At 42.7% G+C, this 25,373-nt stretch overlaps 1 protein-coding gene across 1 annotated transcript; it reads left to right on the forward strand.

Annotated features, from left to right (window-relative positions):
• The first annotated feature begins 1,129 nt into the window (after positions 1–1,129).
• Positions 1,130–25,333, forward strand: serinc5 (serine incorporator 5). Its single transcript, XM_071527894.1, has 12 exons — positions 1,130–1,309; positions 9,327–9,494; positions 16,489–16,667; positions 17,192–17,274; positions 17,393–17,486; positions 18,329–18,540; positions 19,392–19,484; positions 20,322–20,448; positions 21,150–21,219; positions 21,524–21,560; positions 22,235–22,379; positions 23,300–25,333. Exons 1-12 carry the CDS (start codon positions 1,283–1,285, stop codon positions 23,442–23,444), a joined length of 1,380 nt encoding a protein of 459 aa, XP_071383995.1. The 5' UTR covers positions 1,130–1,282; the 3' UTR covers positions 23,445–25,333.
• Positions 25,334–25,373: the final 40 nt, after the last annotated feature.

Genomic DNA, 25,373 nt, shown 5'->3' on the forward strand with positions numbered 1-25,373 from the left:
CACGATATCGATACTATACGACATATCGTCCAGCCCTACCTTAGAGTATTAGAGTTGCTGTTGAGAAATAATCACAGATATAAATAAGTGGTACAGCCATCTGACAACTCTTTTGAAGGCCTGTATCTGGGCAGAAGGAAGGGGTCACGGAGTTGAGGTCACGGCCTCCCTGAGTTCAGAATCAGGCTGTCCTGAGTGATTCATGCCTATTTATAGATGAGGACCACAATACAGCACTGAGAGGGGACACAATGGCTGTGTGTAGCAGCGGCGGATGACTACTGTGTGTGTGTGTGTGTGTGTGTGTTGGGGGACTGGGTCAGATGACAGGTTTGGCAAACAGCAGCACAGACATAGAAAGCTACAGTGGGAGCCTTATCAGCTCAGGCTGATATAAAGGCCATTTCACTGGCTAGGAAAGCCATTGTTCGACACTGCATAGTTACCCACATACTGTTACAAAGCACGAGCATGAGCTTTGTGGGAGAAAGTGACACTTGCTCATACATCTGAATCAACTGGAGCCACCTGTGTGAAACATTGTGGTTGGATGAATAAGAACATGTGTGAATAATACCAAGGATTCATTGCAATATCACTGTAATATTCCCATAATATTCCTATAAGGTCTTACACTGTGTTTATGGTACTCATTAGTGAGTGTATGACCTTAAGGTATCTTTATCTTCTATGGTATCACTACAATATTCCTGTAGGGACTTATAGCTTTTCTGTGATATTTGTATAGCATCATAAAATTCACTATAGGATTGGTGTAATTATTTTTCATAAGGGAATGGCAATTTTTAGACCTAAAAGCCTCTTGTAGTTCACTGGGCCTATCCCTTCCTCACACACTAGGCCCTTCATCTTCATTGTTGTGCCATCTGGTTTGTCAGAGGCTTTGATCTATAATGAATGGAGAATATGTGTAATCTGAGAGTGTGACACAAAGTGATAGAAACAGACTGACATACATAATTATTTATTTTGTTTCAGCAACTTATCGGTGCTTTCCGAGGAGCTGGGGTGCAGATAGTATAGCTTTGTCGTTTCATTGGCTTTCTGTCGGTGATGTCCAGTGGGAGGAGAGACTGAGGAAGAGAGGAAGAGGAGGAGGGGGAGTGGAAAGACAGCGGTGGCGGACAGGGAGGACGGAGCAGTTTGAGGAGGATACGCGCGTCGGTCCCTGTGTGGAAATTTCATGTGGAAGAAGAAAGCGACTAGGAAAAGCAGCAAGCTCATCTTCGGATTTTTTTGTCCCCATCCGTAACACCACAAAATGTGTACTCCGTGTTGCATCTCGCAGGTGAGGAGGAAGACTTCCTAGACTTAACTACTACAATACTATTGTTTTGTTGAACAGTCGACGATTACCAACGCACGGATAAAATGTTACCATGCTAGGTCGAGTCTCGACTGTTGTTTCAATCTTTGTTTACCGCTGCTATCAGTGTCCGTAACAGTTAGCAATACGACGAGTGTTTGTTAGCTAACCTGATGATTCCCAGGCCCCCTGTCAGCTAATTTAATTCATTATGAAAGACGTTAATTAATTTGCCGAGTCGACTTAATAACTTCACCCTGGCGGTTGGGAGGCAGAGAGCCAGCGCAGAGCAACTAGCTAACCGATGCCAAAACATCAGCCCAGCAGCGAATAGCCAGTCTTACCTGCCATCAAAAGTAACATCGTGATCTGTACGACTGGTAGCTAGCTACATTACATTGTCACAGATGTTTGGAAACAGTGAAGCAATGTAGGCTGTCTTATCTTAATGTATTATCTTGTCCAGAAAAGACCTTGGGCTGGTCGGTATAACCAGCTGAGGGAGCGACACAGAGGAATCTCACAGATTTCTTTGTGGTTTCATTGGTTTTTGTCTGCCGAGGACAGTTGCTTTTCAGCCACTGGCTGTCTGCCTCAAAAACTTCAACTGAGCCCAGTTTCCGATTCCTGGCTAGTCCTCTAAAACCCCTGGCGAGCTGTAATCATGTAATAAAGGAAACTGTACGAGATACTGTACTATTCACAGATAATATCTGTGACTCAAGTAGTATCATGGCTAGACTGTAGGTCCTGATTACAGTGATAACGGAGAAGAAAAATACCATAGCGTAACGTTACGGTAATGTCACTAACGTTATAACTCAGCATTAAGCACCACAAACACTATAAATCAATATAGGAATTATAGTGTTTTTTATGTTAGGGACAGGACTCTTATTACATTTTTGCATTGTTGGAGGACACCATAAGTAACATTTTGAAGTTACTTGTAGAAGGACAGCCAGTGGTCCATTTGTAGAGTTAGAGAGGGTTTTCTTTAGAGGCCGATGTCTTTTATTTTTTCACCCAACAGGGTCACCACCACTGAGTTGGTCTGGTCAGGAATTTAATTAGACGGACACATCCCTCATCCAGGAAGGCTCACATCCCACCCCATTAAATGAGAGGGAATGACTGAGAAAAGGGGGGAAGGATTACGAGAAAATGAAGGCCAAACAGTTTAAATCAACATTGTCTTCCTGCAGCTGGTCATGTGCTAATCCCTGCCACAGACCCCCCATTTAGCTTCATCTACATGTGTATGTGTGAACTTCTATTTAATTTTTTTGTGTGCATCCATGTGCATGTGCCCCTCTTGTGTTTTAGAGTGTCCCCGTGGTTGATGTGTGGTCTGTTAATTTCCTCTTTGGCTCGGAAGTGGAAATTGGGGGAGGGCGGGTGTTGTTTGGGTTAGATTTGGAGAGAGAGAAGCAGGCGTGGTGTGGGAGCAGCTCACTCGTAATTTCTCTGTGGGATCGGGGATGCGGGCCATGTCGGGATAGGATAGGGGGTCGGCTTTCGCCCACTGTTGAGTTTTGTCCAAGGCACTGCGAGTGTTGGCTGTGAGTGTGGGACAGAACAGAAACCATGTGGGTGTCAGTGTGCAGCCCGGCTATGGCAGAGGTAACTTTGGCAAGGTAAAGGATTCAGGAGGACCAAGCAGTTATAGAGACTGTCCTTCAGCAAACAATCTGCCCCGATGAAGTGTCCTTGAGCAAGACACACTGAGCTCTGTTTCGTGCTGTTCTGTGCCTGACTCTGGCCTCCATGGATTGGGAAAGCAAAAGAAAGTTGGCCTACTGTTACATTATTATCATTTGGCTGTGAAGAGGAGGGCAAGAGTTGAGGATTGTTGGCTGGAGTGCATCTGGGAAGAAGAGAGAGAATGGCATGCAAGCTGCTATTGCACATTGTTCACCTGCAGCCCAGCAACACACACATACACACACGCACACACACACACACACACACACACACACACAGAGCTGTTGCCATTAAACGTAGGTTTGGCCGCTAATGGCCCAGGTCGGGCTGCATACTGGAGGGGTGCTATCTCCCAGTGGAACAGATGGTCCTGAAACAGGTGCTGGAGAGCTGTAAAGTCACTTGATTTGAAAAACTATAGCCTGAGTGAATATTTAGGCCAGCACTATCCTCTCTAAACCCCTCTAACAGATCCCTGGGTGGTGGGGGTGGTATGGGTCAGTTGTACAGTAAGAATTAGGCTGCAAGCCAACTAAACTGTGTCCATATGAGACATGTCTGTTATTTTCCAGCTTCCCCTCAGGAATGTTGCTTTGGTCAGCAGCAGCAGGAGTTTGTTTTCCCACGGGGACGTTGGCTGTCATACATCCCTTTCGTCTCCCATTGAGCTGTCACATGGGAGTAGATAATTTGTCTCCCTCACTCTCCCTCTCCTCCTGTCCCATCTCTGTAATGGTTTTTTGATGCAAGGGTGGAGGTTGCTGATGTAACCGTGTGAAATGCCAGCTTACATGGTGCATGGTGCCATTTGAATCAGTTGACAGACAGTGAGCCCGTCACTAGACATAACATGATATTGTGTGCTTTGCATAATTGAGGCCTCACACAACTAAACAACACACTTTGGGAAGTGAAGTGGGCCTTTGGGTAAACACAGCATGATGTCAGATTAGCCTGTACCTGCTGCTGATCTGATACGGCCTTGTGTTCTGACTCTCTTCCCGTTCTTTGCTCAATCTGTTTCCTTAGGTTATTTTTGTTACAGACTCCTTTGTCTGCATGTGGACAGGGGTTGTTTCATTTCTACCCTGTGTTTCTCTGCTCGTCACTGTCCCTCACTTTTTGTTCCTCTTACTCTTTTTCTTTCCTAGTCGTTTGACTTGTTGTTGGTTGTAGCTAGGGGCTATATTTGCCAGGAGTGAAGCAAAGAGCTCAGAGTGTGTATGGGAAACAGAGCAGTGATACATTTTTGCTGTGTGTATACAGCTGCCTAGCTATATAGACAATAGTGGAGCTGTCAGTCACAACATAAAGGGAAATGGAGTAGGTCTAGGTCTGGAGCCTGGGCCAACTTAGCTCCTGTAGAGAGGAACCTTGTGTGTTACGTGTGACGTGTGACGTGTGTGTGTGCGTGTGTGTGTGCGCGTGTGTGTGTGTGTTCGATCCTGCCATGTATCTCATTGTCTTTGTGAGTTTCTTTGTTTTGCCTTTCCCTCTTTCTTCACTCTTTCCCTCTGTCTCTCTCTCTTCACTCCATTCCACAAAAGCATTGTTGTAATTTGAGATGAGAGGGTGTGTCCGCTTAATCGTTGGCCTGTCATTATTCATTGTGGTCTTTATCTAATGCCCACCACTGTTCAGCTGCAGCTAACAGCCACATCAATGCTTTGAATATAACTGAGGTTTTGCTATGTAGGTTACGCTCCCACTGATGCAGCCATAGAAACCATAGTGCCACGTTCTTTCAGTCAAGTTGTTTTTTACAGCGCTCATGTCAATCATGAGTAATGTCTGACTGTGTTGCTATTTTTACACTTAAACTTACCTGTGTTCATTTGCAGTTGGATGTGTGTCTTGGGGGTGTTTTTTCACAACCAATAAGATTGAGTCACCATCTCAAATCTGCTGATTAGAATTTTTTCCTTTGTTCAAACCTCCTAGGAACTTGCAGAAAAATCCCTGTCAGCCACAGCCAGTGGAAACAAATACTCAGAGGAGGCTACTGCCAAATACTGCTATCAAAAAGGCCTGTGTGTAGTACTTAAATTCTTAAGGCTATTCTTTTGGTATTCCCCTCTAAATTTTGTCAAATGACCATGCCCTCACTGTTCAACCTGTGTTGTTAGGACATCTGCATGGCTGGTTGTCTTGTTGTTCTAGAAAGTAAACACATAGCTGGCTCTGTGTCTGTCTTCCCCCTCCTGATTCTCCAGCGCTGTGCTTGCTGTGATGTAGTCAGTGACCTATTTCTGCGATAGGCCTATGTATTGCACAAGCATCTGTGTCTGCATGGCTATGTGTACCAGAGTTTGCCCCTGTGTGTTTGATGTAGGCTGCCCCGACGGTTTCCTGTTTGTTTAATACTGGAGTTCTTTCATCAGGCCCACTGCTGGTTGTTTCAGGCTAAAAAGGCAGAAGAGAATGGGGGAGGGAAAAAAGAGAGAAACAACATGGTTATTATCATCAAGGCTCCTAATAACAACCCATATTCTAATCACAGATGTGGTTTTAACGATGGTCTACATAGAGGGCTGTGTCACATTTGCTGATCTGGGACCAGCTGTAGGTCTCTCATCACAACCTGCTGAACTGGCCAAGGTCATCCAGGCAAATTCTGTCTTTTGTAAGCAATTTTGAATGGCATTTGGGTTCATTTCCTGAAGGTCTTCCCGCTATGGTGTCCTGTCCATTCTGTCTAACTAATGGTTAGGCCTGTCTGTGTGTGTGTGTGTGTGCTGGTATTTATGTGTGTGAGGAGAGAGCAATATCGTCTTTCACCCTGACCCCTAGAACAGCTGGAAGATAGTAGAGCTGTGGAGAGAGAGAGATGGAGGGTAAAGGGCAACCGAAGGTAACAAAGAAGGGGTGAAAGGGAGAAAGGAAGAGGGGGAAAAAACAACAAGAGATGACAACAATAAGCCTGTGAGTGGGGGAGGATGGCGGAAGTGAGATGAAGAGTGTGAAACGGAGCTTGAGGCTGAGAGAGGAAGAGAAGTCTCTTTGTCTCTCAAGAGTCCCACCATCATGATGTAGTGAGGCTTGGAGCCTGGAGTGGGGGCTGGGGGGGGTCCTGGCTTATTTTTAGTAGGCCAAATGGTAAAGCTAGACTGAGGCTTACTTACCAAGTAGATAAAATGCTATTGCTATGCTATAGAATGATATTTTGGAGAAGGTTAGGGCGATATTACAAGCTAGTGGGGGGTGCTGTGATATTGAAGTAGGAGTGTACAGTGCAGACAGGCCGACCACCTGTCGACATGCTGGTGGGGCAGGCAGGCGGGCCACGGGCGGGTGAGGAGGGGGGTGGATGGGACATGAAGTGGGCAGGGTCAGTGTGCGTTACCATGGATACCCCTTTTGTCTCTGTGTGTGGTGGAATTCCTCACTAGGCATTCCCCTCTTCTAGCCCCCCTCCCTCCATCAGCGCTATAGAGTTCGCTGTTGGCCCCCTCACTGTGTGCAGTCCACTGGTGAAACACCCCCTAACTAATGAAATCTAAACACCCTCACAGTTTAAATCGTCCCGTTTTTTCCCTGCTTACTTTCAATCTGTTGTGGTTAATTAATAGCCCATTGAATAAGGGTTGAGGGTGCAGAAGAGACAAAGGCGAAGGCTTATCCTGTTAAGCTGTGTGTAGTCAGATGGAGACCTGGTCTGAAACCCAACCTCCAGCCCCTCAAGCCCAGAAACTACGGGCTGATCACTGAGGATTACACAGCGTCAGTCACATGAGATTGAGGCTGCGCAATTAAACCTGTATAATCATGTAGCATTTTTAATTTTTGATTTCCACAAGTAATAATCATTGGATAAATATTGCCAAAATTGAAATGGTGTAAATTGTAGCCATAATCCTTCCACCCTAGAAAAGGAAGAAAATGTGGAGCCAGTATTTGCAATGGTTTCACTCAATGTTAATAATTTAGTACCTCACACAGCCTAGATAATTAATCTACTGGTTTATAGTATGTTCTTGAACAAGAGTGAGAGACACAGCAGGGTTTTCCCCGCTCTTAGAGAGACTTGGGTGGTGAACATCATTAGTGGGTTTGGTTTCACACAGGAGTGGGTTTAGAGAACTATCGAAGACCACACCACATAGCTCACACCAGAAAGACAAAGTTATTAGAATCCATTTGAGAGCTCTAGGCAAGGAAGAGGCACTTTTGAAGTACATTGAGAAGTCTGATGAACGGAAAAGATGCTAAAATATAATGAATATCTGAAATTCTTTGCATTATGTCATCTCACTGAAAAATTGAACCATCGGGGAAAGCCCTGGTCAGAGGGAAAAGCGAGGCAGAGGCAGAGAGAGCAGGCCTTGTGGCCAGAGAAGTAGCCCAATCCTGACCATGTGCCTGTGTGGATCCACGAGTCTGCAGCATACCGCAGATTACTGGCATCTGGAGCGGAACATAACACATCAGACCATGTCACACACTGGCTTTACTGCATCAGCACACCCTGACCAGATTACACACCCTGGCTTAGGACACACACGCAGACAAACAGACAGAGGCTTATGTTACACTTGTCATTTAAATGCGAATTCTGTAATCTGATCGCGACAGGACACATTAAGTGACAGGTCTGGACAAACAAAAATTTTAATTTGCACACATTGCCATTAGATCTTCAGTATGGACGTGGTCAGGCTCGAATTGGCATTGGTATTCTTTGTTGTCTGGGTGCAATCCAACCACAAGATGCACACAGGCAGTGTAAAGAGATGGAGGACAGTGGAAAAAAGTATTGCAGACACAGATTTAAATAAATTCAGTCACAGGAGACACGTAACAACCATTTTCAGGCCAAGTATGGACATAAACTACGAGTCATAAGTTTTGACACACCACATTTTTCTTTATTTTTTTACTATTTTCCACATTTTAGATTAATAGTGAAGACATCAAAACTATGAAATAACACAAATGGAATTATGCAGTGACCAAAAAAGTGTTAAACAAATCAAAACTATCTCATATTTTAGATTATTTAAAGTAACCACCCTTTGCCTTGACAGAAAGGCAAAGCCTTTGGAAAGAAATTCATAAATAGGCATCAACTTCACTGTTTATATTTGTCTAAGAAACAAATTTCAAGCATTTAAGCATAATCAAATTGGCTTTAAGATAATGAAAAACATAGTACATTCAATCAGCTGTGACCAAACTTTTGACTGGTAGTGTACAATGACGTGATTTCTGAAAAGCACAACTTTGTGTTCACTCAGACAGTAGCCACAGACTGGTTTTGCCAGTAGCTCAAACAGATGCAAAGCTACGGTCAGACTAGCCTGGGCATGTAGCCTACGTTAACGCTGTTTGCTTAGTACTTATCGGCAGTAAAGTCTGTGTCATATCAGGCAAGGGGAGCAAAGATAAAGAAAGATGACGTATAGAAGTCCTCCACTAAAGGGGAGCCAACGCAGCCCTAACAACATAACCGAACCTCAACTCCAGCCAACAGCAGTGGGAGTCACCTCTCACCACAGCCATGTGTGTTCCTCATGCTCACGGGGTCGGAGGCTTACACCAGCAGCAGGGTGGGGCGGCTACAGAGAGAGAAGCTACGCTGTGTAATTATCCAGCCTCGTCCTTCTGAAATAGAACACAGGGCCTGAGGCTGGTCCTCCTATATGAGCCTGTCAGAAGAAACAGAGCAGGCCTCTGTGTGTGAGTGTGTGTGTCTGTGTGTCTGTGCGTGGACTGCAGAGAGGCTTCACTGTCTACAGTGACCGAGAGCTGCCACTATGTAGGATGAAGGAGGGTAAGGGGGGGATCTAGTCCTCGTGATAGAAACCATGAATGAGCAAAGTGATAGACAGGCATGCCTATTCTACTGCAAGTTGTTCCCTGTCCAATAAGTTGCCATAGTTTTGAGTTGCAAACTTTCCATTGTATTGCTGTCTCCCATTACAGTGGCTCAGACCTGGAATAGTAATTGTTTTAGGACCATGCCAGTGTTTCTTCTGACTCTCTCTCCTTTTCTCAGCCGCTCTCGGTCTCTCTCCTATTCTTCCTTTCACTGTTTTGAGACTGTTTTATTACATATTGTGAAATGTTTCTCTGACTGTAACCAAATTCCTATGAAATCAGTTTATTACAGTAACATCCACTGACCTCGGGAAATTCTCTTTTGGCTTGCCAGGTCAGAGTGCAGGCTCAGCCTCAGAGCAGCGTCCCTGGACCCATGCCCCCCTTGAATTATTCCATATCGGATAGCTTATAATGATGCATGTCGACAAATGTGAAACTGATTCGGTAATGTGTTCTCCATCTCCTCTGTGTGTAGCTGGCGTGCTGCTGCGGCTCGGCGGCCTGCTCGTGTTGCTGTGGCTGCTGTCCCAAGATCAAACAGTCCACAGGGACCCGCATCATGTACGCCCTCTACTTCCTGCTGGTCACCATCATCTGTGTCATCATGATGTCCCCCACTGTCGAGGAGGAGATGAAACAACATGTAAGTGCATGTAGACACACACAATAATGTAACATCCCTCCCCTTCTCTCACACACACACACACACACACACACTCACACAAAGTAGCATATACATATGAAGAGGTTTGTTTCGAAATGACAATTGGGAAAAAAAAGAAAACACTTACTCTTCTTACTCACTTACAAAATTATTGATAACACAACATTAAAACAAATTATGACTTGGTTTGGACAGTTGGTAACTTACGCCCTTGGTTTACAAAATGATAATACTTCTACAGACTGGATCCCCTATATTTTTTTTTTTTTTACAAAATGGATAGCATTTTGAAATAGAGCTCTCTCACTCTGTCTTTTGCTCTCTCTCTCTCTCTCTCTATCTCTCTCTCTCACATACAGTATATATACACACATATGGCAATGCATTGCATACACAAGCAGTTAATGCACACACTTTAGGAGCCTAAAACAGGAAAAACTAGTTGGCTACCCCTCTTTTCTGACTGAGCAGACTACCTTAATAGAATCCTCTGACATTTTTAATGAAGTCACCATTAAGGAAGATTTATAACAAGTCAATTGATGTGGTAAAATGAAAGTTCTAGGAAAAAGGTAGGGAGGAAATGACAGCATAGAAATTGACTTAAACGCCTTCATCTGTGGCCCACAACAGATTCATTTTAAATGGAGAGTGAGTGCAGTGGTTTGGGAACTCTCTGCTCTATAAAGCCTGTAATAAATAACTGCCTCGGTGGGATAGAAGAGGAGCACATATAGAGCAGGAACCAAACCCACAAAATTTTGAGATACCCCTACCCGGGGTAGAGCAAAACATGACCTTGTTTTTTCATAACTTTGACATGTCCCCTTCATGAAATGGATGGTCATAATTTTTCTTTTTACTGCAAATTCATCAATGAAGTGATTCACGACATGGGCAAAAAAGTGCAAAAAAAACACCTGCCCTGAAAGAGGGAGTACCAAGTTAATCCCATGTCATTTTCTACCTACTGGTTGTATTTACATCATATTTGCACTGATGGTCTACAGGTAGTGTCCCTACACTCCAAAGCAACCAGAATGTCAAAATATGGTTCTATTGTGAATCAGCAGCCTTTTATATAGGCCTAAGGCCTTATTATAGGCGGAAATATCAAACAGTTAATTTTTCTGAGAAATACTCACTTCTAATCCTAATCCTAATCTAATAATACTAAATAGGATACTAAAAATGATGTGATCATGCTGCCATGCTAGCATTACTTACGTCAGCATGCATTTTGAGCTGACCTAAGTGCTGTTAGAATCCTCTACCCACAATGCTTGTTCAGTGTCATAGGTGGGGTTTTGCTTGGTGTCAAAAGGGCGTAACACTTACGCCCTTTTGACACCAAGCAAAACCCTACTTTTACTGTTAGGGCTTTCAGTTTTTGTTTAATTAAAACTTGTGGGTCATGATTTCAGTTGTGTCCTTTTGGCACTGAAAAGATCTCACTCAGACCTTTCAATTGATATATAGGCCTAATACTCATATTCGACCAAAATCGCACTTACGCCGCTTTGGCTCCAAGCCCTTGATTTGGACATTGTGGTTAATTTGAGGTTGCTTTGAGGTCTAGAGATACTACCTGAGAACCATCAGTGCTAATATGAAGTATGTAAATACAACCAGTGGATAAAAAACATAGGATCAACTTAGTATTCCCTGTTACAAGGCAGGCATTTTTATACTCACTGGATAGTCACAATAATAGTGCTCAGTGACAAACTATTACTTCTTGTTTTTGATGAGACAATGTCAGTGACTACCTGAAATGTATTATTATCATAATTGGGTACTGATTACAGTATTATTAGATTAGGATTAGAAGAAGTGAGTATTTCTCAGAAAAATTAACTGTTTGATATCTCCGCCTATAATAAGGCCTTATATAAAAGGCTGCTGATTCACAATAGAACCATATTTTGATATTCTGGTTGCTTTGGAGTGTAGGGACACTACCTGTAGACCATCAGTGCAAATATGATGTAAATACAACCAGTAGGTAGAAAATGACATGGGATTAATTTGGTACTCCTTCTTTCAGCAAGGTTTTGTTCTACCCCGGGTAGGGGTAGAACAAAAACTAAGGCCCTTTTTGAGGGTTTGTCCTGCACTAATAGGAACGAGAACGCCCTTCTGTGCCCTTCTTGCTTTGTATAGTTACTATAAGATCTAGTAGCTAAGATTAGCAGTCATGATTTCCTATGTGTGTAATTGCATAGTAAGCTGGTGACTTCCTGCAGCCTTACATGCTGTGGTTGTTTTGTGGATGGCCTAGTTTACTGAATAGAATAGTTAGGGTGGGCTCAGCTCTAGTAACCTAGCCAACAGTAGCCTCAATACTGTGATCCTTTACGCTGTTTGGCCTTCTGCTAACTCTCCACTTCCTCTGCCTGCTTCACTCTGCAGTGGTTACCACGTAATGTGAGGCCTGAGTATTGTTTAGACAGTGAAATGAAAGCTAGAGTACTGTGCAACAGATACACATATCGAGGTGGAGCTAAACAGGAAAGAAAAGAGGAAGAACATGTTAGCAAGTTACACACTCCCTGCACATGTAAATTCCCCAACATGCAATTTTAGATGAGAGTTGAACCAACCATTTTTTTATGCCTCCGCGCCGGTGACAGCCATGGCCGGAGGCATTATGTTTTCAGGTTGTCCGTACGTACGTACTGTGACCTAGGGCTGGGCGATATGGACAAAATCAAATATCACGATATTTTTGACCAAATACCTCGATATCGATATTGCGACAATATTGTAGGGATGACTATTGGTGCTTTCACAAAATATTTACACAATGAGATTTTTGATAAATAATCATCAGTAATGTGGATATAATGACTAAGTGGGTAAAGACAAATAATAGAACAGCTAGAACAGTCTGGTAAGTTCAGAAAATTACATCACTTTACTGTAATGCAGCCTTTAAAACCAGGAAAAGGCCTTATGCCATATCACGATATTACGATATCCAAAATCTAAGACGATATCTAGTCTCATATCACGATATCGATATAATATCGATATAATATCGATATATTGCCCAGCCCTATTGTGACCTCACGTCCGTCCCATTCTCATGAACGCGATATCTAGACAGGTCAGCATGGGTCATCTTGAACTTCCAAAGCCAAAAACGAATCAACTTAAAAACTCAGTCATTTATAGGGCCTCCAGCCAGTGGAACTCATTACCTATACACATTAAACAAATCAGAAGCAAATACCTATTCAAAAAATCACTTAAACAGAAACTAATGAGAGAGGCCACACAACAGGAATGATGCCACCTGCTATGATGTTTTGCTTGGGATTTCAACTCTTTAGTTTGTTTGATAACCTCTGTACATGCATTGGTTAAGTTATCTGATATTTTGATTACTTGACCTTTAATTATGTAAATTTTTCTAGACTGACGGGGTGTCAGTCGATGTTTGTATGTCTGTATGCTGTCAGTGTTTGTATAATTTTATGTGGACCCCAGGAAGATTAGCAACCGCTGTAGTGGAAGCTAATGGGGATCCGAATAAAGAATCTCAGGAACGCCTGGAGGAAATTTCATTACATCTGACACAAACATCCACTTGGACTCAAGCATGAACTGATTAGAATTTGGTGGTCAAAGGTCAAGGTCACTGTGACCTCACAAAAGATGTTTAACTCAAGAATTCATACGCTAATTATGACAAAATTTCACACAAATGTCTAATGGGTTAAAATGATGAAGTGATGACATTTTATATCCAAACGTTCAAAGGTCAACTGCATTGTGACATCATAATGTTTTGCTTACCACTGTAGCTGAGAAAACGATCTTGGGTCATTCTACAAAAACGGTGGAAGTGCTGTCACTTACTTTTGCAGACACCAAAATCCTTTAAGTTCACCTAATAATCACATTAATTATATATGTTCAATAAATAAAGACTGTCCTTGCAATGATAAAACAAAGTTTATTGGCGGAGGCATACAACCGCGAGGCGGTTATTTCTAGTTTTCACCTGTCATGATGTCAGCTATGTCTCTGCTGTAAATGGAATAAAAAAATGTAAGAATGATGCTAGCAAGTTAGCGGGCCCCCTCTTTTCCCTGGAGGGTGCAGTATCTATGCAGTGGAAAGGCAGTAATCTGGGCTGGTAGCCTGGCCGTGAACCGCCCAGCTGAGCCACTGGAGTTGGGAGGAGATATGCAGGATGCCTTCAGCTCTGTTTGGCTCTTTCCAGTTTTTTTCTGCTGCGTCTTTGATCTACCCAGGCCTTTGCATTGTCCAGGATCATGATCAGATTGACTCTTTCTGTGAGCGTTTTTTTAAGAGGAATTCCATTTTAATTGAAAGGCTTGTGGGTATGTTGTTGTCTGGTGGGTAGTTTTTATAATAGAGCTATTCCCTCATCTTTAATCTGCCCCTCTGTGTGAGTCAGGCTGTAGTCAGTGTGACACATAGTGGCTGACGTGTTTTTCTTTCAGGGAGGACGGTGTCCTGGGTAGTCGCCTTTTTTCTCATATGTCCAGGCCTTTCTATTGATTGCTGAATATCTAAGCTTGAGAACTGTTCCCGTTCCAAGGTACCATATGTACATCATCATACACTGGAAGACTGGAAAGAAGGAGATGTCTTTTATTTCCGTTTCTGGGAAGAATACTATATATTCAGCTGACTGTGTTACTATGGCAATGACTGCAAGCTTCCTCAACTGAAAGCGCTATTTGAAAACGGAGTGATTTTTTTTCCATCAATCTCTCTCCACTGCTTTGCCTTCTCTCTTCCTCTGCCAGTGTCTACAGTACAGTAGAGGAACGACTCCCTACTGTGCACCTCCTTGTGAGAGTGGAGTCCTGTAAAAGGCCCATCCAGGCACAAAATGGCCTCTGATAGCCCCACGCAATGCCTGCTGAGTGATACACACACACACACGCACACACCCACACACACACACATATACGCACACACACACACACACACACACACACACACACACACACAGAGCACAGTGGGAAGTCCCAGCTAAGAGAGCAGCCATTGTGTGTGTGAGAGCGCTGGTCTTTTCTCCCAAGATTTACAGCAGTCTGAAACAGCCGGCCCCTTTCCCTCTTAATCACAACACCATGGACATGCTAATATGGTCCTCAACATGAGACAAAAGCTCCAAAATGGGCCTTTTACTCTACCTACTGATCTGGCTCTGGAAACTCTCTGACACACAGAAGTCATGACAACTCTATCCACTAGCGCCCGACCGTCATACAAACCTGAGTCCGATATCCTCTGCCGATAAGTAGGGAGGCCAACTCACCGTGTATTACACCGTGTATTATCTGAAAGTAAAGATTTTTTTCTGTGGCTGTGGCAAAAATGGACTTCTGCTTGAAAATTATCTCATATTTGACTTTTTAACAGTAAATGTGAGAGAAATCTCTTTTTTTTAAGATAACTTCTGATGGTTTGGATATATGCACACACCACCCACTTCTCTACAGTCAGGGCCATCAGAGAAGGGAAGAGACATTTTAACTTCCATTCCGAGAATATCAAACTCGGAGGCAGTCTCTTCTCTTGGCACTGAAGCGAAAGCACTTTGAATTTCCTGTTGAATGTCACAACAAAGTCCTGATCTACTTAATTGACTCAGACTTTGCTCTCCTCTTCTTTGTGCGGCCCTCTGTGGGTCAAAATTGTAGCGCGTCGAGTTGAAAATATTGAATTTCGTGCACCACCTTCATAGATGAAGGAAAAACAGACCTTTACTTGGCCATACTAATCAGTCATTAATCTGAAGATCATGAGATCTTTTCAGTTTAGGGATTACTTTTCTCTGCAGAGAAGGAAATACTGAACAACCAACTTTACAGTGAATGAATATATTTATTATCTACCTAGTAGACAAACAAACAAACAAACAAACCATGTAATACATGAAACGGGTGAAATGTGTGACAAATGGACAGATGATAAACCAGAATAAAACACTAAACTATAGGTTGAATAATGAAATGGGAATAAAATAAAATAAAATGAGAATGAAATGAAAATAAAATGAGTAGGAAAGTAATATTGGAATGAAATGAAATGAGTCAATGAAAATGAAATGAGAATTAGGGATGATTATTGGCAACAGTAAATAGTGTGGGGGTTTCCTACAGAACTAAAAAGAGAAGGGAGAAAGCAATTCCTGATCCTTTTGGTAACATGATACAAAATGTATTTAATTATTTAATGTGACTAATTGTCCAACATCAATTCAATAGAATTCAGTCTTCTGGTCCAGATAAAAATAAATCTTCTTATTTTAATTTGTGTGAGTCTGTGTGTGTGAGGGAGATCCTGGTCTGCAGTCTGATGTGGCTTGTAGATAAAACTTGTAAATTTCAGAAGAGTTGTCTGATTGGTGGAGGAGATCCCCCCCTTAGTCTTGGTCAGCGTCAAGGTGACATTTTTGTAGCTTTAAAGGTGAAGGGTCATTTTTGTTCCTGGGAAAGAATGTTACTCAAGGGTCCATTTTGAGCTGTGGAGACCTGGTTCTGCTACAAAATAAAAAGTGTGTAGCTTTATTTCAAGCTCATCCTCTCTATCTTTATCTCTCTATCTTTCTGCCTCTCTCTTGCTCTCTCTCGCTTGCGCTCTCTCCCCTTTTCTCTCCCTGTCCTAACTCTCTGACTTGCTGAAAGGAGGCAGTTAATTTATTCATCTGTCTCTTTGTTTGTGTACACTGACAGTTGGTTGTAAGGCCCCTCTAACAGCCCGTAGAGAACGAGGGATGAAAGAGGTCTTCATGGAGAGAAAGAGGGGTTGGTGTCGCTGCCTGTTCCCTCTTTCTGCTCCTTTAGAGGCGTGACGCTCGGCATGGACGCTATTGGGCCTTTTCTCTGAAGCCGCGTACTAGACAAACATGAACAGAGGTGATCTTTTTCAGCGTAGCAGTGGTTTTCATCCAAGGATTTTGTGTCTGTGTGTGTTTGTCCGTCAGATCCCCTTCTACAGTAACCTTTGTGAGACGCTGAATGCAGGGGAGAACTGCAAGACTCTGGTTGGCTACTCTGCCGTCTACAAGGTGTGCTTCGGCATGGCCTGCTTCTTCTTATTCTTCTGTATCTTCACCATACGAGTCAACAACAGCACAGGCTGCAGGGCGGCCGTACATAACGGGTAAGAAGGCCTAGTTTGTCTTTCTGTCTACCTCCTTGTCTATTAGTCATTTAACAATTCACATTTGGTGGTCTGAGGGGTCTGAGCTTGCAGTGCGTGTATGTGTAGGAAAAGGTAAAGGCCAAAATAAAGTCAAACACTTGAGTGAACGTAGATACATTGAAAGCAAGCAGGTAATGAGTTGGACAACAAAAAATTACCTTTCTCCTATAATGAAGGACCCCAATCCTTTGCCCCGATCCATATGACATGAGTGGTTACTGAATAATTTGCTGAACATGAAAACAACATAAGCCATAAGCCACAGCTATCTTGACCACCCAATCATAACCCAATTTAATATTTTTGGATTTATTATGGAAATTCTAGTGGCACTTAACGTGTTTGGTACCACCATTAAGAAAACACCAAATGGGAATTCATAGTAAGGTTGTTCTGTCAGTCACTGTGACTACAGTATATTTGTGTTTTCCTTTATTTTGGTGGTTTACAGCCTCTTAAATTATCTCTGTTTTGTGCGTCAGGTTCTGGTTGCTGAAGTTCTTTGTGCTGGTGGCCTGCTGCGCCGGAGGCTTCTTCCTCCCAGAACAGGAAACCTTTCTGGACGGTATGGATAGAGGAGACTCACCCTAGGGCTGCAGTGCTGTTATTTCTCCTTTTAACGCAGCTCTTCCGGTCTCTAAAATGTTTTCCCTGTCTCTCTCTCCTCCTGCTCGCCGCTACAGTGTGGCGCTACGTAGGAGCCACAGGTGGGTTCCTCTTCCTGCTGATCCAGCTCATGCTGCTGGTGGAGTTTGCCCACAGGTGGAACACAAATTGGTGAGAACATCACCTTCCCCCTGCTCTTCTTTCTACAGTCCCACTAACAAACTCAAGGTCCGGCCTATTTATGTAAGCATGGACACCCTGTAAATCAGAAGAATACAGTGCTTTTTGTTTGTTATAGAGAGACGGAGACAGAGAGGGTGGGCTGTGGCCCTCTGTGGGGTCATTTGGATGAGAAAAGGGTGGAAAGAGGGAATGATGTAGTTGTGTGTTTTTGGGGGTGGGGGAGGGCAGTCTTGGCAGCAGACCAGCACTGTGCAGATGCACAGGATGCACAGGGTTTAGGAGTGTGCACTCAGTTTCCCCTTCCCACACACACACACACACACACACACACACACTCCAGAAGGGATTGTTTCAGAAACTTTTATAGGGTTGGTTACCAATTAAATAAACTTAAACTTCCGAGTCTGTATTTGTGTCTATTCACATTCACTACTTTTTTTTCTTATTTTTTTATTTTTTTATTTTTTACTAAAAGCTTTAAAAAAACGTTTCCAGACTAAGTATAACGGATGTGGAAGTACTTTAAGCAGCCATAAACCTGTCTCCTCTTCGCCTCAGGGTGCAGGAATAACTCAGCTAACATAACTCTTCTTTCTTTCTTTTACTCTTTTTTTTGCTCTTTCACTCTCTTTCTTTGGATCTTTTTTCTTTCTTTTTCTTTTGCACTGTCTTTATTTCTTGTGCTTTTGTTTTTTCCCCACTTTTTCATTTGCATCCTTTACTTTCACTCTTTGATTGTTTCTCTTTTTTCACTGTTTCTCTTGCTCTGTATTTCTGTCTTTAATGCATTATTTCCTTTTTCACTCTTTTTTTCCTCTCTCTCTCTTCAGGAGCTCTGGAGTGAAGTATAACCGCCTGTGGTACGCGGCTCTGGCCCTGGTGACTCTGGTGCTGTTCAGTGTGGCGGTGGGAGCTGTAATCTTCATGGGTATCTACTACACCCATCCTGAAGCCTGTCTCCTCAACAAGATCTTCCTGGGCATCAACGGCAGCCTCTGCTTCATCGTCTCCCTGCTGGCCATCTCCCCATGCATACAGAAACGTGAGGACGTGCACTGACACACACACATATTATCACACGTGACTGTGTGTAACACGTAAGAAAATGCAGGCATTTCCATTCATTGGTATTGACAGATAGGTCATTTTTATTCATCCCAGAGGGAAATTCAGTTGTCACAGTAGCAACAAACTTGAAACAACATAACATCATGATCTCATCTGCTTTCTTATCTCATTGTGATTGTCCATGTTACTGTCCACTTTATTGTTGTGTCCCGGCACCTATTACACGCTCAGCCATCCCGGTGGGGGATCCCTCTTTGGCTCGGCCCGCCCAAGGTTTCTTCCGCTTTTTCCTAATAAGGTTTTCTTGGGAGTTATTCCTTGTATGCACCAAGGGTCAAAGGTTGGTGGTGCCGGGTACTCTAGGCTAGGTTATGTAGGTTAGGTAGGCCTGTCATGTCTTTTCAACATGCTATTTTGCGTCATGTGGCTTTGTTCTGTTTCCTTGTGTTTTATTTGCTGCACGCTGTATCACATCATTTTGTTCTGTGATTGATTGCTGATCAGTTAGATCTAGGTAAGCTCATTCTCTGTCAAGTCCTTTGAGACATGCTTGTGATGAAGGACTATATAAAAAAATGAACATGAACTTGATTAAAGCTAATGAACGAGTAACACTATTGGCTATATTCCCCCCCCTGCTCCCCATACTAAACAGCATGGCCACAACTGTCAACCACGCACAGACACACACACAATAATAATGCAATAACTTTGAGCCTCTGTATATATATATTTTTTTTTTATGAGACATACACCAACACATGCATATCTCCCTCAGTATAGCCAGTTACATTGAGACCTGTATTGCTCTCTGTGTCCCTGCAGTGCAGCCCACATCAGGCCTTCTGCAGCCAGGAGTCATCAGTGTGTACGTCATGTACCTCACCTTCTCAGCCTTCTCCAGCAAGCCTAAAGAAAGTGAGTATGGACAAAGGCCTGTTTGCTCGGGTCAACAGGTCTTACTCACTTACTGTTGGATCATGGGTTGGGTTTGTTAACCTCTTTGCTCTGCCTGGCTCCTGTCTCTTTGATTAACATTTTTCTAATATATATAACATTTTAGGGACACAGTGTTTTTTATCTGTACATCTTCTGTCTCTGTGCTGTCTTTCACCCTTGCACTTCCTTATTATTGGTTGCTTATTGTGGTGGCGATCCAGACCATATACGATAAGTGATGATAACATAAACACCAAAATCATCCCTATGTCCCCGGTAGATTGTATGTTCCACGCTAACACTTTAGCAAACAATATATAAAAATGAGAAAATGAGAATGTAGAAGCTCTAAAGCTAGATAGTAAGTCATTTTAAAAGGCATGTGGCTAAGTCTGGCAGCTATGTTTTGGTGGTGGGTAATGGGAGACTATGTACAACTAAAAGTCACTATGCAGAGGATGAATATGTGGTTGCTCACTTGAAATCGATCTAAAAATTAACCGTGGATGTAATATATAAGATATATTGAGTTACAGATATTTCATTTTTCTAATTTATTAATCTACAGGCACCATATAATAAAACACTCTATATTTTTATTACTAAAAGGTTAGCCTTCTTACGTTGCATAATGCTAGTCACACACTATCACTTAACATAGATTAACTTTAAACTTATTATGCTTTTGCACTCACTTTAAGTCATTCCTTCTCTCCATCTCCCCCTCCCTCCTTCCCAACCTCCTTATACAATCCTCCTTCTACTTCCACTTTCTCCCCATCCGTCTCTCATTTTCTGCACATTCTTTCTGTCTAGTGGTGGAGAGGGACGGGGTGAACACAACAGTGTGTGTGTTTCCCTTCAACTCCGGGACAGAGAGTGACAAGAAGATTGTCACAGCTGTGGGAACCGTTATCCTGTTTTGCTGTGTCCTTTATTCTTGGTGAGACACACACACACACACACACACACACCTCAGATGGATGTACACCATAAATTCTCTTCATGTGTTCAGGGTCTCTTTTCTTCTGTTTTCTTCTCTTTTCTTCTGTTTTCTTCTGTTTTCTTCTCTTCTCTTCTCTTCTCTTCTCTTCTCTTCTCTTCTCTTCTCTTCTCTCTTCTCTTCTCTTCTCTTCTCTTCTCTTCTCTTCTCTTCTCTTCTCTTCTCTTCTCTTCTCTTCTCTACCCCCCTCCCCATGAACTTACAGAATTGAGAGATTAGGTAATGGCTGTGATGTTTTCCCCCCACCTCATGACAGGACACCAGATCTGCTACAGGCAATGTGTAACAAAAGTACAATAACGTATGACAGGCGGTATCCACAGAGACAGGGCGGTTTTGATTGGCTGTCACTCCAGAGAGGCTGCGTGTGATTGGCTGTGGCTGTGCTAAGGGTGTGTGGTTCGAGAACTAAAGCTTTGTGCGTTTGTCCACATGTGTTTCCCATCAAGTGGAGGCATCATGTCTCTTGTGGTCTCTCCATGGAGAAAGGGGAGTTAGACTCTCCAGCCATCTGAAACTGCAAATTACTGGAAAAATACCTTCTGACAGAATTGCAACGTTTCTCTCCCTTCCTCCCTCCCTCCCGCTCTCTTTCTATCTGTGTCTCTATGTCTATTTCTCCCTCCCCACCCTCTCTCTAGCTTGACCTCCACCACCAGGCGAAGCTCTGCTGCGCTGAGAGTGTGTAGGAACAGTGAGCCTGAGACTGAGGTAAATGCTCACAGACATACACACACACACACACACACAGACAAATACATTCAGTTCTAGTAGGTGGGTGTATTAAGTGTGTGGGTCAAAGAAAAAAGCACACTGGTCAAGCAGAGCAGACAGGACTGTGAAGTCCCGCCAACCAGGCACTCCCAATTAAACCGTCTTTATGAAATACAGCAGATTAGGCATACATAAGTGTGTGTGTGTGTGTGAGAGAGAGAGAGAGAGTGTGTGTGTGTGTGTGCTTCAAATGTTGAATTCCAGTAGAGCGCTAACCTGTCTCTCTTTCTTTATCCTGCAGAGAGCTCGCTGCTGTTTCTGTTTTGGAGATGACACAGGTGAGGAACTCAAATCATTCCTCTTCACTAACACATCTTTTTTTTCCCTCCTCATCTATCTTATTCTCCTCTTTTTTCCTCTTTCTTTCTCCCCCTGCCTCCATCTCCAGGCCATTCGTTGCATATGTATGTTCATGTTTCCCAGCTGTAGTTTTTGCACATGCAGGGACTATGCTCATTGTTATTCCTCAGCCAGAGTGAGGATGGTGAGAAAGCATTGGTCAGCAAACAGAGATGATGTCACTGTTACTAGGAGGTTAGTATGGCATAGTGGAGCTGGGCCAGTGGGGTAGAGGCATTCTGGGAAGGCTCACACTGCCCCCTGCTGGAGAAATAAAGTAGTGTCGTCTTTTGGGAAATGAGGACATTTTGGGTCCAAGGCAGGCAATGCGTATTCAGTCAGTTGCTGTGAAAACCATCAGAAAATCATCACATCTTGTACCATACGGACACACTTCAGTCTAACACCAGACATTACCTCAATATACAACAGCTAAATATCTAGGGCAGTCCAAAACGACATCAAGCTTCCTCACCACTTGCCTCTCAAATTTCAGTCAGCTGTGCCTGTCTGACATCAGCAACCTTAACTGAAGCCAATATTTCATACATTTTAGCACATTAAGAGTGTCAGTGTAACATCCCATTCATGTGATGTAATGTTTGTCCTTCAGATGACTATGATGAGGAGAAGACCGGTTCAGGCCAGAACGTGCTGTACGATGAGAGAGAAGGAACCATCTACAGCTATGCTTACTTCCATTTTGTCTTCTTCCTGGGCTCACTTTACGTCATGATGACCGTCACCAACTGGTTCCAGTAAGTGCCGCTCACTGTAAAGTACTTTCTGCTTGTGGCCAGATGTTTGAGCATCAGTGGGTATGTTTACATGCCTACAATACTTCAGTTATTATGAATAATCAAACTGAGGAGATCGTTTTTTTTTAAAGCATTAAAATGGTTGAGAGTAGTGCACTTTTCCCCCAATAAACTGGGTTTACATGGATTTCTTTGATAGTTGGGTTAGTTGACTCACAGCAGGGTGTGATGCATTGAGATCCAGCCTGCAGTCATCTCGATATCAGATGAAAAACGTTGGAACATTTTGTCAGATCACATTGATGCACCTGGAGAGCAACTTAATGGAAGCAGTATTATTCTGTCTGGTGTCAAAAGTAGAGAGCACATCACTCCAATGGTAGCCAACCTGCGCTGCCTGCCTGTTAGATTTAGAATCGACTTTAAGATGAAGATGTTCATTCTTTTAAATCTCCGTTTAAAACCCATTTTTATAAAATTGCTTTCTATAACATCTCCTAGATTCTTAATTCTGTGTTCTTATGTATTATTGATTGTTTTATGTGGTGTCATTTTTTGCTCTGTAAAGCTTTGTAAACTCTGTTTGAAAAGCTTCTATACAGAAAAAGCGTATTAATATCATTATTTGATATATATATATTTTAAATCAGACTAAGGCATTAACATGGCCAAATAAATCATCAGATTGAGCAGAAATCCAGGTGTACTAACCAGGTTATATTTACACTGATTATGACCTTACTGTGATTAAGATAATGAGACGAAGGCATTTACTCAACCTTTGTTACAGAGTATTGCCTTAATCAGGTCAAGATCGCATAGTTGCCGTGGATGTAAACATACCCATTGAAAATCAGTTCTACTGTGTGTTTATGCTCGGTTGTAGCCATTTTGTCTCACTGGGTCTTCTTCCACTGTAGCTATGACGACCATAAGATCGAGAAGCTGTTGGAGGGGAGCTGGTCGGTGTTCTGGATCAAGATGGCCTCCTGCTGGGTCTGTCTCATCCTCTACATGTGGACCCTCGTCGCTCCCATGGTCTGCCCCAAGCGCTTTGAGGCCTAGGACACGCACTTAATCACACACACATGCACACATGCACACACACACACACACACACACACACACACACACACACACACACACACTCACCACTAGACTAGGGTCAGGGTAATCTGATTCTAGGGATGTGGCCAGGCAGGGGCTTTCAGGCTGAGCCAAGGGACCACCACCCCCTTTACCTTGAAACACAACCCTACACTACTCTCAACTTTCTACATGGAGCATTATGTTGCCTTTTGGTTTATATGCTAGTGTTTATTTTACATGGTTTTTTTTTACAATGTTAAGATATTGATGCCTTGAAGGCAAGTGTTGTCGCTTATTTTTTACTACCATTGACTCCTGGAGTTTTTGTTACCTGCAGGCTTGGAATTACAGAGAATCATGGGGGCGCAGTTGGTAAACGGACTGGAGCAACATGTTTCATGTTGATATTGAAACACGAGGAGAGTTCAGCCCCTATAGATTCATTGATAATTCCAGCCTTGCATGCATATTTTACATCATGTGTTTCCTGTGTGTGTCAGTTTTTCATGGATGCACCCCTGGCCCTTCAGCCTGGAAGGGTTTGGAATCTCAGTTCTGTTCCATTGGACCATACAATTGTACCAGAGGATTGGGGCAAATTTATTTCAATTTAGATGATGATGGTACAAAATAAATTGTATTTATTTTCAATCTGTGTTTTTTCAGTTAATCGGAAATCACTTTGTGAAGGAGTGTGGAGTAAATTGAACTAGAATTGCCCCTGCCTCTGTTTAAAGACCCATCTCTCAGGCTCACATATCAGCTGTATGTGTCTTTGCTTGTTATATTGCGCCCTTTTGTAGAAGTTTTCTATGCAATGGATCAAGCTCTTTTCAGTGTTAGACATCCGTTCTTGTGAAGCATCCAGTTAGATCAGAAGGATAGGTTCATGATCACATTTGTGTCAGTGCTCCTTTTGAGCCGAATCTTTTATTAGGGATATCAGTCAGTTGTACAGCAGTTTCAGCCGTTGCTGTACAGGGAAATGCTCTCCAAATCAACCTGCCTTACCTAACAGGGATGTTAGTGGAGTGTCGCCTCTCTGGAAGAGCTGCGGTCAGACAGTTGAGAAACGTTTGCCAAAGGTAGATCTCAGAAAACAAGGAATGATTCTTTCAGATTATTTACTACAGAGAGAAAGATAACCCAAAACATCACTTATCTGCATGCACACACAGACACTTAGCTGTTTTCTGTACAAAGTTATAGAGGCGTTTTGCCCTGGTCAGTAAAGGATGGGGGTTGGAATCATGGGGCACAAGTGTGTATTGGTTATTCAACACTGGATGTTGAGTTTACTGACTCCAAACTTTACAGAAACGTCTTCAGCTGTTTATTGCCTGATGCGTAATTGAAGTTTTGTTTTGTTTTTTGTATAGAAATACAGTATATTGTACATTGTCAACTGTAAGTGCTTTCCTTAATGTTTCTCGCTCATCAACAATAAATCAGTAATATGTTCTTCTGTTGTCTAATTGTATTCCTAACGTATAAACGTGTTTTATAATAACTTATATGTACATTTTGGCTACATTTGTGTGGTTTGTGAAAATTTTAGTATGAATTATGCTTTTTGTACCTGCAAATTCTGTCTAGCCACTCTTTTTTGGAAATGTTTCTGCGTTTTGATGACTCATGAATGCAGAATAAAATGGTGCTCAGCAGCTTTGATATCAAACTAGAAAATCTTATAGCAGGAAGTAAGTGAATGCTGTACACTGCCGTAACATTTTACCACTTTTTGACCACTTAGTATGTCTGGAACACAGAGGTGTGGAACGAGTGTGTGTGGTGTCTGTGTCTCATTGGGTACAACTGGTTCACATTGTCCACACTCTTTCAATAAAACATCCATGTGAACACCCTGTGGTGTGTGTATCTGCTGTTTTGGTTTTCCTTCATACT

The sequence above is a fragment of the Centroberyx affinis genome, unplaced genomic scaffold, assembly GCF_046629955.1.
Source record: "Centroberyx affinis isolate AG114_WGS23_722 - 3 ecotype Tasmania unplaced genomic scaffold, CSIRO-AGI_Caff_v1 ptg001585l_1, whole genome shotgun sequence".
Taxonomy (NCBI): Eukaryota; Metazoa; Chordata; class Actinopteri; order Beryciformes; family Berycidae; genus Centroberyx; species Centroberyx affinis.

Coding starts and splice junctions, on each gene's coding strand:
- serinc5 (XM_071527894.1), top strand. CDS start 1,283: ATGTGTACTCCGTGTTGCATCTCGCAG. Junction 1,310..9,326: donor CTCCGTGTTGCATCTCGCAG/GTGAGGAGGAAG, acceptor CTCTGTGTGTAG/CTGGCGTGCTGCTGCGGCTC. Junction 17,487..18,328: donor CACAGGTGGAACACAAATTG/GTGAGAACATCA, acceptor CTCTCTCTTCAG/GAGCTCTGGAGTGAAGTATA.